General features: G+C 41.2%; 1 protein-coding gene across 1 annotated transcript in view; it reads left to right on the top strand.

The window, feature by feature from the left end:
• Positions 1–14,338, top strand: part of LOC123984457 (heterogeneous nuclear ribonucleoprotein L-like) — a 50,612-nt gene that overhangs the window by 13,902 nt on the left and 22,372 nt on the right. Inside the window, exons 2-4 of the mRNA XM_046071370.1 lie at positions 8,966–9,084; positions 12,759–12,868; positions 12,949–13,076. Of these exons, the coding sequence (XP_045927326.1) occupies positions 8,966–9,084; positions 12,759–12,868; positions 12,949–13,076 (357 nt within the window). The remainder of the gene's footprint in view (positions 1–8,965; positions 9,085–12,758; positions 12,869–12,948; positions 13,077–14,338) is intronic.

Here is a 14,338-nt window from a genome sequence, read left to right as displayed (position 1 = left end):
TGGTGGATTGCTGCAGTGATGGTTGACTTACTACAACTTTCTCCCATCTCCCGACTGCATCTCTGGAGCTCAGCCACAGTGACCTTTGGGTTCTTCTTTACCTCTCTCACCAAGGCTCTTCTCCCCCGATAGCTCAGTTTGGCCGGACGGCCAGCTCTAGGAAGGGTTCTGGTCGTCCCAAACGTCTTCCATTTGAGGATTATGGAGGCCACTGTGCTCTTAGGAACCTTAAGTGCAGCAGAAATTTTTTTGTTACCTTTGCCAGATCTGTGCCTTGCCACAATTCTGTCTCTGAGCTCTTCAGGCAGTTCCTTTGACCTCATGATTCTCATTTGCTCTGACATGCACTGTGAGCTGTAAGGTCTTATATAGACAGGTGTGTGGCTTTCCTAATCAAGTCCAATCAGTATAATCAAACACAGCTGGACTCAAATGAAGGTGTAGAACCATCTCAAGGATGATCAGAAGAAATAGACAGCACCTGAGTTAAATATGAGTGTCACGGCAAAGGGTCTGAATACTTATGGCCATGTGATATTTCAGTTTTTCTTGTTTAATAAATTTGCAAAAATTTAAATAAAAATAAGAGAAATAAAATGAACTTTTTGGATTTTTGGAAAATGGCTGCAATGAAACAAAGAGTGAAAAATTTAAAGGGGTCTGAATACTTTCCGTACCCACTGTATATGTGTGTGTGTGTGTGTGTGTGTGTGTGTCTGCAGCTAATCTCTACTAGTGGACCCATCAACCTATTATTTTTTGTGTACATACGATCTCAGGAGGACATCAGACTTGTGTGGATTGACTGTTGATTGTGATTTATTGGTTTGCAAACAACGGTGGAAAAGAGAGGAGCACTCGTAGAAAAACAGCCAACATTCTCCAGTTAAAGCCAGTAGCCTCTACTCGCCCATTCAGAATTTCACTGCAAGGCAAGCCCCGCCCCCCCAAAGTACCGGTACTTTCGGAAAGTACTACCCCCCGAGCAGGGACTTTTTAGGGGGTAAAATGAAGACCCCAGAACTACATTTAGACCCTGGTCCCTCCGGTGGAAAAACAGTGAGTTTTAGCTCCTTTCTCTATAAGGCCCCCCTCCCTGAAAGCCCACTTGCTTCTGATTTGCCAACTTCCCTGAGCACAGCTGAGGGGTGGGCCTAGCTGCACAGCGCAGAATCAAGCCCTGCTATGCGAGACCAGGCCTCATTGATTACTGTACAAATACACACCTTTATAACTTTAGTCAATAGTTTTGGTGAACATGGATCAGATTTGATGAAGAAAATATTGTGATTTTCCCTTTGTGATCCGGCTGGTCTGCCTCAAGTTTTGGTGATTTACAGACTTTGTACCGCTTTAGCTGTTTAGCTGCTAAATACTGCTAACAGCAGCTGCTGCTAGCTACTCAATTAGCCGTGCAGCTAGACGTCCTATTGCTGATTCTGCCTGGACTGGAAGCTTTGAGGTCCGGGGATGTGTTGGTGTTTAAGCTTTGGACTGCTGGTTCAGAGCCAGCTAATAACAGCAGCTACCATTAGCAGCAGTTAGCGGTTACTGTTGCTTTAACATCAAGTAAAGCTATCTGTCCATCAGGAAACTTCATAAATCACAGATTTGAGGCAGAGCAGCCAGAGGACATCAGAGGGAAAACCAGAACATATTTCCCTTCTTCAAACATAACTGCACTTTCTGTGAGACACTGAACAACCTCCAGCTCTAGCTCAATGAGTTCGTATGACCACTTCTCTGGAATGTGGGCTGGTTTATGTAAACTTTGGGTGTGTAAATATTAATGAGCCCAGATGATAGGTCACATCTTGCGCTTGTTGGCATTTGTACGTTTTTCCAGCATCCTTTGCGTGTGTGACTTACATATGAAGAAGGAAAGAATGGAGATTGAGGCTTACAGTATGTCCTTGATGTATGTCCTTATGTACTGAACTTGTTATATTATATTCAGCTATGCCAAGGTAATTACAGTTTTTTATTCTACTGCACCTTTAAAGAGTGACTAAATCCCTGGACCACTTTTTGCAGCTGAAAACCAATGTATATGGGTATTTAGTAGCGTTGATTATAGATTCAGGTCAAAATCTTACCATTTTAATGCACAGTGTTTGAATTCTATTCTTGCATAGCGACTGCCCTCTATTGGTTGAAAACCGGCAGTTGAATTTTGCTATTAGCTAATCTGGTGGCAGGTGCAATATTATGTAGCTGTAGTAATGGAGGCTGCAGTTTCAGGACCGCAGCAATCCTGGGACCGCGTTTCTAGGACCGTAGATCTTTTGTGACAGCGCCATCTAGTGGAGAGGTGGTGGTAATGCACAGCAACATGAAGGAGGAGCTTGCAATTCACCTATGTGTTTGAAATAGTTGGATTTAGCATTATTTAGTTAGTTTTAATATTTGTGAGCCAGTGGCCAGAATGGGTCAGCACTGTTGCTTTCCCGGCTGCAAAAACACCTCTAGACTGCAGCTTTCCAGCTGACCTAGAAATTAGGCACCAGCGGTGCTGACACTCACACTCACACTCACACCACACACACACACACACACACACACACACACACACACACACACAGACACAGACACAGACACACAGGAGAGCCTCTCTGAGCTTATAGCTCAGCTACAGCACAAGTACCACACAGAAACTTGTAGAAAGGGCCATGAATGGGACTCTCTGTGTTTCCAGCACTGCCACAGAGAGTCTGACAGCAGATGCTCCTGGCTACTTAGATCTGACTACATATGGCCATTCCTGCTACACTGAGCAGGGCTCAGTCTGTCACTCTGGTCATTGTCTCCTTACCTCCGCGTCACAGACTAGTTGCCAACTCCTCAGTAAGGAAAGTAGCTATTGGCTGTTTGTTGTGAAGAGTAGCCTATAAAAACGATACTTGCTTTCATGTCAGAGTCTAAAAAAGTCTCCAATAACACCAAAAAAAGTCGCTAGATTTGTGGCTTTTTAGGAAAAAAAATCGCTAAAGGGGTCTGAAAACTCGCTACCTATAGCGACAAAGTCGCTAAGTTAGCAACTTAGCGACTTTGAGGGAGGGAGCAGAGCCAGGATTTGGGTGTGTAGTTACTCTTTAAAGAGTAACTTAACAGCAGCCAGGGTTTTGCTGCACTCTCTGTGTGAACGTCTGTTTCACAGCCAGCATCACTGTTGAGTGTGGTGAGAAGAGTGCTCTCTTGCACCTGTTGCCACACCCAGCCGGCTCACTGCTTTTCCTTCCTTGGACCACTATTGATAGATAATGACCACTATATGTCACTCAAATCCTTACGCTTGTCCATTTTTCCATTTTTCCAAAATGTTGATTTGCTGCCTAATATATCCCATCCACTGATAGGTGCCATGGTAACGAGATAATCAGTGTTATTCACTTCATCTGTGTGTGCTCATAATGTTATGGCTGATCAGTATATAACCACCTCTGAAATTACAGCTGTGTATTGTCATACAGTATTTACTTTATCAGATCTACAGAAATCTGTATCTAGAAAGTTTTATCAGCACTGTATCAGAGTAATTTACAACTGTGGATAATTGACTGAACACACTGATAAGTAATGTGAATGCTAGGTGTTGTCCTTTTTAAAACATGCACAATGGACGTGCCTTGTGTGTACAGAAAATATGCGGAGAAGCCAGCAGCCTTGTCAACAGGGGGAAGTTAGTCTCATGCCATTTTTCCTCTCCCAACACTCAGATGAGCCATCTGCCTCTATAAATAGACTAAAAGGAATGTCAATGTGAAAGAGAACGACAAAAAGAGGGAAGATGGGGGAAGGGATGGATGATAAAAGTAGAGTGAGAAGCATACGAGGGAAGATATTAAAGTTTAAAAGAGACAGAATATCTGAGGGAGAGAAACAATTAGAAGTGTGATAATTTGACTAGAACTCTCTCTCATTCTCACTCTCTTTCTTTCTCTCTCTCTCTTTCCTGTCTTCTTGTCCATGTCCTGAGTCCTCAAGAATACTCCGTATTGATAACTGACTGTCCAAAAAAGCCTTATTGTGTTTCAATGTGGGCTTTTGCCAGCACGGCCTGACACACATTTCATGCACAGTTGCAGCCCAAAGTGCTTAACAAGACAAGATCAGATTGTCAATTGGTAAATATATCAATGATAAATAGCAAAGGCAACAGAATAAACTAATAAAAACAGTCAATCCAAATTAAACACCAATTTAAAGCGATAGGTCTGTAATGTCTTTTTTGAAATACCAAGGGAGTTAGCTGTTCTAAGATCCAGGGGGAGGGGGACACTTTAGGGCCATAAACCCAGAAAGCAGCCTCACCACATTTCTTGTGGGACACTTTAGACACTTTAACAGAAAGGCAAAATGAGAGGTAGTCGCTGATAATTGAGGGTGATACATTATGTATGTAAGGTTTTGGACAAAAGTAAGGTACAGGTAGCCTGTGCATTGATACAAGCAACTCCTGGCTGAATTATATTTTTTTAGGGAGACCAGTAAAGAGTTGCAATAGTGGCTTGTAATAAAAGCACCTATCAGCATTTCAGCAAAAAAAATTAAATGGTCTAACTTTGACAATATTCCTGAAATGAAAATATGTTTTTGCGACCTTGTTAAAATGACTAATGAAATTAAGATTAGAGTCTAAAACAATTCCCTGATCTGTAGCATGTGTTTTGATTTGCTTAGACAGGCTGGCAAACACTCACTCAAGTCCCTGCCTCTGCTTTTGGACCAACAAGTAGAATTTCTGTATTCTGTTCATTTAAAAGAATATAATTTTTGCTCATCCACATGTTAATATCAGTGAGAAAGTTTAAAAAGTATTTAAAGATCTGGGGTTTTCTGGTGAAACAGAGATATAAAGTTGTGTATCATCAGCATAACCGTGATATTTGATATTATGGTGACTAATTATGTTGCCCAGAGGGAGCATATATAAAGACAAAAGAACAGGACCATGAATGCTTCCTTGAGGAACACAATATTCAAGGTCAGGTCATTTACAAACTTTAATACAGCAGCAGTTTTAGTGCTATGGTTGGTTCAAAAGCCGAACTGGAATTTATCTAATCTATTATTGGATTTCAGATGACCTTGTAATTGGTCAAATAAAGTCTTCTTGAGAAGTTTACTTAAAAAAGGAAGATTTGAATTAACTGGCACAGTCAAGTTTCTTAATGCTACCTAAGCTAATCTCTCCTCACGGTCTGCCAGCTGTCCATTCTGTGTGTGCGCTGAAAAATCTGGTGTTAGTACACAGTCCTTTCTCTGTAAATGGCAAACAAACAAAGTGGTCCAGTGTTCTGACGATTTATGCTGCCTTGTCCTAAGGCTACCGTAGCGCAAACTGATAGTAGAGTCTATCAAATAGTCAAAGTTCTTTGTGCTTTAATATCGCAATATGAATTAGCCTACACAGGTAATTATATTATTTGCTAGCTTGGTATAACCACGACAATACTCACAACGAGCTATTTAATTTACATTTATTTAAAGATAACACGCCAGATTTGTCTGATTTCTACATTCTGCAGCAAAGCCAGTGTGTATATTCAAATGTATACATTCTTACAGATGAAAACGTGCATTGAAAATTTATGTTTTAGATATTGCTCACTCTTAGTCACAGTCCAGCCATGATTTGCATGTTAGCTTCGCAGCTAACATACAACTTAGCTAATGTTAGTTACAGTACTTGCTATTTTGTTGTTTTAGTATAGATGGGAAAGTCCCTGATTGCAGAGGTGCACAGGAAGCTGAATTTAAGTAGTGTGGTGTAAACGGGGTGTAGTGCACATGATGACTTCATTTTGTTGATGGTGACACCAATTTCATCAACTGTTGAAACTAAAACTAGAGGATGTCATGTTAGACTCACAGATTAGTAGATCACAAAGAGTTGATGTTTTTTTACTTTTCTTCCACTGTCTCTCGCGTTTCTTTTTAACTGATAAATAGCAGCAGTTTTCCAAGGTAATTTGTGGGGTACTTCATGTTTTTTTAATTCTTAGATGAGCAGCTGTGTCAAAAGAAGACCAAGATCAGTTGTTATTTGTGCACAAGACCATCAGCTGAGCAAGCAGTAGATAGCATTTTTCACAATATCTAAAAACCTAGTCCTTGCCTCGTCATCAAGAGTTCGCTTTACAACAACAGTCTCATTCCACTGTTTTGACCCGGACATAGTGGTATTAAAAAAAACCCAGAAATTGTCAGAAATGGGGACATCAGTCTTATTAGAGACATGTATTTCGATACCCCTTGTGATAACGTATTCCCATGGATGCGGTTGGCCCTCTTTTCATGCTGCACAAGACCAAACAGGCCAAAACATCTAAAGAGGGACCCTTTGAATTAGCAATGTTGCTGACATGAAAGTTAAAACTGTCAAGTAAAATGATCCTATCATAACTGGTGAGAACGATCAACATAAAATCAGAAGACTCAGATGAAATGTTGGTGTTGTGTTATTAAATAGTCACAGTTAGTATGTGCTGGGTAAATAAGAAGTATTTAAAGCTTAACACGCCTCCAAAACAACACACAGATACTGGAAGCTCCTACTCCTCTTTTGTCTTGTCTACATGAGTAAAGACAGCTGTAATTTGGAGCGGAAGAGTCTAATAATATGGCAGAGACCGTTAAGGGAAAGCCAGCATTTGGTTAAAAATAAAAAACAAAGACGGTGTTGAGAGGTAAAATCATTAATATAAAAACTTGTATTAGACAGGGATCTGATATTCAAAAGTGCAATCTTTAGGAGCTCTGGTCTAGGGCAAGCAGGAATCGACTCAGAGCAATTCGGGGTACCTGTGCATCTTGTCAGTGAAATTAAATTATATATATATATATATATATATATATATATATATACACACGGTTACGAAGTGCTTTGCATACAGGATAAAATACACATACAAATACAAGTACGTACGTACATACATACATACATACATACATATATATGCATGATACAGTTTTGTCAGAATTGCTACTGGTTGGTTACTGAAGAGAAGACACAATACCCGATATAAGGCACTGCCGGCCTTATAAAGCTAAAATCTCGTTTTAGATTTACAGACTGCTGAGCGGTTAGCTCCGTTGAAGTATGGCATAATCAAGGCGCGGTGACCATCCAGAGACATCGTGTTTAAAAAGGGCATTAAAACTAAAAGCAATCAAGCAACAGCCAGTCACACAGCGTTGCATGGTGATGATGATAACATCCATGCTGTAGATCTCCCATTCCACCGCCTCCCTAAGGTGCTCTATGGTGACTGTGGAGGACTCTGGAGTTCACCAAACTCACAGTCTGGGTGGTGGAAGCAGCTTCATGCATGCTTTGTGAGTTGGTGTGTTATTGGGCTGGAAACAGAAGAAGATTAGAAGAAGAAGAAAGTGTGGCCATAAAGGGACGCACATTTAGCAACATGTCAGCCATAATACTCAGGTAGACTGTGGTGTTTAAACCATGCTGGTAATAAGGGGTGTAATGTGTGCCACGAAAATTTTCTCCACACCATTGCAGCAGCAGCAGCAGCAGCCTGAACTAGGGCTGCTCAATATGTCGCCGGAGCGTCGTCATCGCAATGTGCTTTTGCGCAATAGTCACTTCGCAGAACAGTGCAATATAAAGCAAGTCAAATTAACTCAACCACCTCAACTTTTTTTCTGCTTGATAGAAAAGGAAAACGTAGACAGTTCTCATTTTCCATGTCTAATCAACAAGAGAAGTTTGTCTGATGTAACATCATTTACTCCGATTTAAGAGATCTTGGAAACACAGTTTGTAACTAGTGATTGATGAGCAGGCTCTGCATGCACAGTGAGCTAGCAATCCCAATATTATTCTTGATCAGTTCATTAATTCTTTTAGGATACTCATTTATTTTCAAATAGAGTAACTGAAGTCATTTGGTGAAACTTCCTGTCTTTTTTCATATCACAATATATATCGCAGAAAAGATCAATATTGCAATGTTAGTTTTTTCCAATATCGTGCAGCCCTAGCCTGAACCATTGACACAAGGCAGGATGGGTCCATGGATTCATGTTGTTTATGCCAAATCCTGAGGACCCAATTGAATCTGAAGGAATTCTTTCTTTCTTTCTTTCTCCAAAATGAATAGCATTTTTGGCAGCCTAAACATGATCAAAAGCTCACCAAACTGTGCACAAAATTCAAGGGTGGTGAAAATGTACATGTCATATGGTTTTGCCTTAACATATTGATGATGCTACGTTGTGAAAATTGTGAGTTTCCGGTTAACAGCCTATCCATGGCATAGAAGTTGGATGCTTCGCCAAGAAAAAGGAATTTGTTGTAACTTCACTGTACATGCTCATATCAGTCTTTAATCTTTTCTGGTTAGAAATGCATCAGCAGTGAATTATTACATAACCAGAGCCTTTAGTGTCACATAATCTAAAGGTTTTTTTAATGTTACCCGGCTGCTGGTGACAGAGCAGGCGTTCAGCTGGAAACAGCGCTGCTTTGAAGAAAACTAAAACATAAGGTGCACGTTATGTCAGGTGCTGGTGGGAAGATGTAATATGATGAAGGGAGTCCAGTTTCAGTAACAGATTACGGTGTTTGAAGGTTTATCAGATGCTAAAACAATGCACAGCTGTTTTATGATACGATGAGACAATAAGAATTTACAACTCTGGAAAGTTATCTTTGTGACAGCCAATTTTAAAGCAGTGGCAACAGGAGAATGATGTTCTGAAGTATCTATCAGAAATGTGCACTTGGATGTATTTGATTGGCAACGTTGCACTTTGCTGTATGACATCGCATTTCATTGTGGCTAAAGTTGTGCTACGTCCAGCTTTTCTGCCCCATGACTCTGCAGTCTTTGGCCAGAGACCTCTGTGTGCAACCTAATGTGTGCAACTGCAGCACGCTATAGATCAGCTTGATGTGAATACAGCCATAGTCTGTAACTGTTGTTGACTTTATGTATTGCAGGATAATGGCGATGACTCCCATCGGATCTCTCCCAGCCCTGTGGTCCACGTCAGAGGTCTGTGTGAGGCAGTGGTGGAAGCAGACCTGATAGATGCCCTGGAGAAGTTTGGACCAATATGGTGAGACAGCGTGTGTGGAAGTGTTTGTGTGTGTGCAACTAATGGGTGAATTTACAAAAGGATTTTGTGTTTTTTGCGGCCACTTAACCTGCACAAATAAGACAAAAAGAAAACGTGTACTTCTCAAAGCATCCACAAAGGGTGAAATGCACCTCTAACTGCAGCAACAAATAGGGCCTCAGTGCCTCTTCGCTTGGGTTCTATTTACATGCATTTAACACAAATAGCTAATCAGCCAATCACATGGCAGCAACTCAGAGCATTTACTGTATGCGTGCAGATGTGGTCAAGACAACCTGCTGACGTTCAAACTGAGCATCAGAATGGGGAAGAAAGGGGATTTAAGTGACTTTGAATGTGTGGCATGGTTGTTGGTGCCAGACGGGCTGCTCTGAGTATTTCAGAAACTGCTGATCTACTGGGGTTTTCACGACCAACCATCTCTAGGGTTTACAGAAGCAGATTGGCTACACCAGCAGAAGACCACACCGGGTGCCACTCCTGTCAGCTAAGAACAGGAAACTGGAAAATAGAAGATTGGAAAAACCTTGCCTGGTCTGATGAGACAGACTTCAGATGTTGGTGTCGGTTGTTTGATAGGCTACGTCATTTACACCGGTGTTGTGCAGAATTCTCTGCACGCGTGCATGCACCTCGCCCAAGGTAACGCTCATTTATGTTGATAAAACAGGTGGATGCAAATCTAGGCAGGTAGCCTTCATCATTTCTTCCGCCGAATTTTAATCCGTGTATGGTTCGTTCTTTGATTATTTCGTTTCAAAACCGAATCGGAAAAAAACAAAAAATTTTCCTATTCGGTCGGTTTTAAAACCAAAACGGAAAAATATTGATTTTGATATTTAATGTCCCATTTGTGTAGCTTTGTGTGTTACACTTGATAAACCTGCAGCAGATACACTTGGGCGATTTTGGTGCCTGGTTAAATGTAATTAAGATGAGCTTGAACATAAGTGGGTTTTTAGTTAGAAAAACAGGAAGCTCAACGTTCAGTTTGTAACTGGGACAGGAACAGGAACGCCTGAGAATCTTCTGCTTTTTAAGATTTCTTCAGTATCAAAGTAATTCAGTGATAGTTGCCAGTACATCCAATGGTACACAGCAAACAGGAACTGTTATTTTGGCGACCTGTATATTAATGAATCATGCACGGATTAAGATGTTCATTATTTAAATATATGCTAATTAGCCTAATACACCATAGGGGGCTCATTTGGAATAAAGCTCTGCTTTAAAGCGTGGTATGGACGAGCACTTAATGGCAAATAAAGATGTCTTTTGTTAATTAATTTCAGGCATCATTTATGCCTATAATTATTATTATTATTATATGTAGGCATTTTGCTACAATTAGTTTTAGAGAAGACACAACAGCTGCAGCAGCCTCTCTACACTGTTTCGACCTGACATTTATTTTCTTCATGAGATGGAAGAATTTAGAAAGTTGCACGGTGCTGCGGAGAGCCTCCAGCTGCAGTAGCACATGGGTGCAAAAACCCGAAGCGTTGGACTTCATCCAGCTAGAGGGAGCGTACAGGGCCAGGGAGAGGAGTGACCCAGTGCACTGCGGACGGACGGTGACCATTCCCCCTGGCTGGATCAACGCTGAAGCTCCTTATTTATGTAATGCAACAAGCCACAACAAAATGTTTTTGCTCCAGTGAGTTCGAACCCAGCTTGGCGCGATCTTAGAAAAAAGTAGCCTACATTTTCTTTAATTTTTTTTTTTGTGTAGTGCTCACTTCTACAAACATATTCGCCACAGTCACTATGAGATGCAATGTGACTTGAAAAGAAATAGCCTATACTGTATGTTTTGACAGTGTGACCAATCTGGGGATGGAGGCAGACCACAGCGGTTGCAAACAACAGGCACACTTGTACAGCTGCCAGTTAGTTTGAAAACCCAGCAGTGATACAACACCAGCCATAGATAGAACAAAACGCAGCTGCTTTGTTTTTCCGTTTTGGTTTAAAACAGAAAACAAAAACAAATGTCTATTTTTTTGTTGACAGTTTTTCCATTTTGGTTTTAAAACTGAAAAACAACTTGTTATTTTTTTTGTATTTTTTTCTATTTGGTCTTGAAATGGGATAATCAAAGATTATGCATCCACCTCTTAAGGTTCTTTTCAGACACTTTGCTGTGCATACTGATCAGACATTTTTTTGCTAAATCTCAAGGAATGCTACATCTACTAACTTTAATGAAATATTAACTTTAACTCTAACTAATATAACTCTAAATGTTTATAAAACATATAATTTGAATCATTTATCACCATTGATGAACCCCACAAAGAAAATTATAGCGTTATGTTACTATGAGTTACTGTTAGAAATTCCAACAGTAACTCATGATATTTCATTGAATTTACAAACAGTGTTCAATATCAGGTTATAAATCGTTATTGGAATATGAAATGACCTATACAGGATCAGAATTTTTTGTCATATCGCACAGCCCTAGTGACACATAAGCCATCCAACACAGAGTTGTAAGACAGCACTTGGTGTGACACTTCTTACAAATGCGCTAAAGTTACCATCAGCTCTATGAAGATGCTTATAATTTCACTCTGTGTGTGGCTGTTAGCGCTGGTGTGGTGGACATTTTTGTGCATTGAGGCTCATTTGCATAGACGGGGGGCAATTGTGCGCCAAATGTATGTTTAACAAGCAATTGAACAGCAATTGAACCATCCTGCCTGTGTAAAAAGAAACCTCAGCCAGTAGTAGTCACGGTTCAGGACTTAGTGTTGGTTTGTTTCTAGTCTGTTATCAAATTAACTCAAACACTTAAGTCAGACAGTGTTAGTACTCACCTCTTCCTAGGTGTCTCCTCAGGAAGGGGCGGAGGCAAAATAGTGAGACAGGCCAAAGCACCTGCTTAAGAGCTCCAGGGAGGGTACATAAGGCAGTCAGTGGCTTTCAGTGTCAGGTTGTTGTTGGTTGGTGTTTGTGTCTCATGGTGTCTGCATGGACAACAAGAAATGCTACAGTTGTGCTTTACCTCTATCTCATGTCTCTCTGTGGGAAAACTTAAAGCCACTGCCAGACCATCGGACAGGGACACATGAAGGAAAAAATGTAAGCACAGTTCACAGATACCAAGTGACTGGTGCAATAAACTTCCAGTAGGGTTAGTGTAAAGAGTTACAGATGCTGAATAATTGAAGTAAACATTTTGTGATACCGCAGTTTCCACTCTAAACGACTTCTCCATTATTTACACTCCCTGCATGGTGCAGTATTCATTAACTTCTCATTCACCTGAATGGAGCTGCAGAGAAAAGCTTTCTGTGAAGGACACACACACACACAAACACATAAACACAGGTATTATCGTATTGCACTGATTTGGCAGGTTCTTTAAAAGGCCTTATCGCTCACTGTTTCATCATTCATTACTTTTGGCTTTAATGAAAAGCAGGCCGTGAACTTCTTTACCTTCTTACTGGGGTTGAGAAGACTGACCCATTCTTATCAGATCTGTTGAGAATCGAGTACTGAGGATTGAAACACAATCATCTGTTCTGAGATGTTGCCAAAGAGCGGAGGACCTGCAGTATGGCTGGCTGTCCGTTAGGTGGAAGAGATTTGAGTGAATAGCATGTGTATGTCCTATCTTAATGTTTGCTTGTGTGTGTTCTCAGTTATGTGATGATGATGCCATTCAAGCGTCAGGCACTTGTGGAGTTCTCTGCAGTGGAGAGTGCTGACCGCTGTGTTTCCTGTGGAGCCAAGGAGCCTGTATACATCGCAGGTTGGATCACTGTAAAGCCTTACACGTGCTTTTATGTAGCATACTGTATGTGTTTATATTTTCATCCATCTGTTCATTAGGCCAACAGGCGTACTTTAATTACTCCACATCCAAGAGAATCACCAGGCCGACCAACGCTGACAACCCCAACAGTGGCAACAAGGTCCTCCTGCTGTCCATACAGAACCCCCTGTACCCCATAACCACGGTAAACACACACAGTGGCGTCTGTGTGGACTTTTTTCTATCAAATCATTAGTGGAAAACTCATTATAAATACAATTAGAATGCACCTTTAAAAACAGCTGCATGTATATTATACTTTTGGTCATTTGATATTGTGTCACATTTTTGTTGATTATTGGCATGATCTTACTAGCCACAAGAGCAAATCAGTTTGCACTGCATTATAATGACAACAAAATAAAGCTTCATTGTAATGGACTGATATGGAGCTTCAGTTCTCTGCCATTTCTGACTACATTTAAAGTTTTTTTCAATTGCTAACCCGCATTGGTCAAAACTCTTCACAAAGTCAGCGAAGCAGAAGTGTATGTGGACCAAACTGTGAATAATTTTTCATTGCTTTCACACAAAATGCATTCAGTAACTACTTTCTCCAAAATCCATGAACTCTTTTCTCATTACTATGTCACCACCTGCAAAACTCTGTATATGTGCATATACAGAGTGCAGAAATGTGTGTAGTTTTATGAAATTGGTTTTACTGTAAAACTGCAAGCTGAGTGTAAAGCAGAAAATGTGCTTGCATTTTAGCAGAATTGGTTCAAGTGGTTGGTGCTTCTATTACAGGTTGTGGTCATTGTGTCTCACGTACCAGTGTTATTGTGTGAACAACTGAGAAAAACTGTGTTGCAGCACTGACATTTCAGGAACGTCTCGGGTTACGTATGTAACCCTGGTTCCCCGAGAAGGGGAACGAGACACTGCGTCGGTTAAGACACTATTGGAACGCCTCTAGGCGAAGCAGGTCTGAACGTGAATGAAATCACTCCAATCCTATTGGCTTATTGCTAGAAAGGTAAGGTGTGACGGAATAACCGGAGGAGTATAAAGCACACCTGTACACACTCATCATTAGCTTAAAACTATGAAGCAGGCGCTTCAGGCGGGGAGAGAGGTGCGGCGGGCCGACGCAGTGTCTCGTTCCCCTTCTCGGGGAACCAGGGTTACATACGTAACCCGAGACGTTCCCCTTCGAGGGAACTCGAACTGCGTCGGTTACGACACTATGGGAACGAGATACCCACTAAACCGTGCCGAAAACCCCGCCTGCCCCTGTGTGCAATAAAGTGGCACGACTAAGAGGAGAGCGCACGAGTGCCAGGTGCCGAAGGAAGGTCAAGACTGTAAAACCGAATGAATGTGTGCGGAGTGGCCCAGCCAGCCGCTACACAAACATCCTGCAAAGAGGCCCTGGAAAGGAGGGCTCGAGAGGCCGCCATGCCT

Source organism: Micropterus dolomieu, linkage group LG15 (genome assembly GCF_021292245.1).
Source record: "Micropterus dolomieu isolate WLL.071019.BEF.003 ecotype Adirondacks linkage group LG15, ASM2129224v1, whole genome shotgun sequence".
In the NCBI taxonomy this organism is placed as follows: domain Eukaryota; kingdom Metazoa; phylum Chordata; class Actinopteri; order Centrarchiformes; family Centrarchidae; genus Micropterus; species Micropterus dolomieu.
Note: the sequence above shows the minus strand (reverse complement) of the source record. Positions and strands in the feature narration are given on the sequence as shown.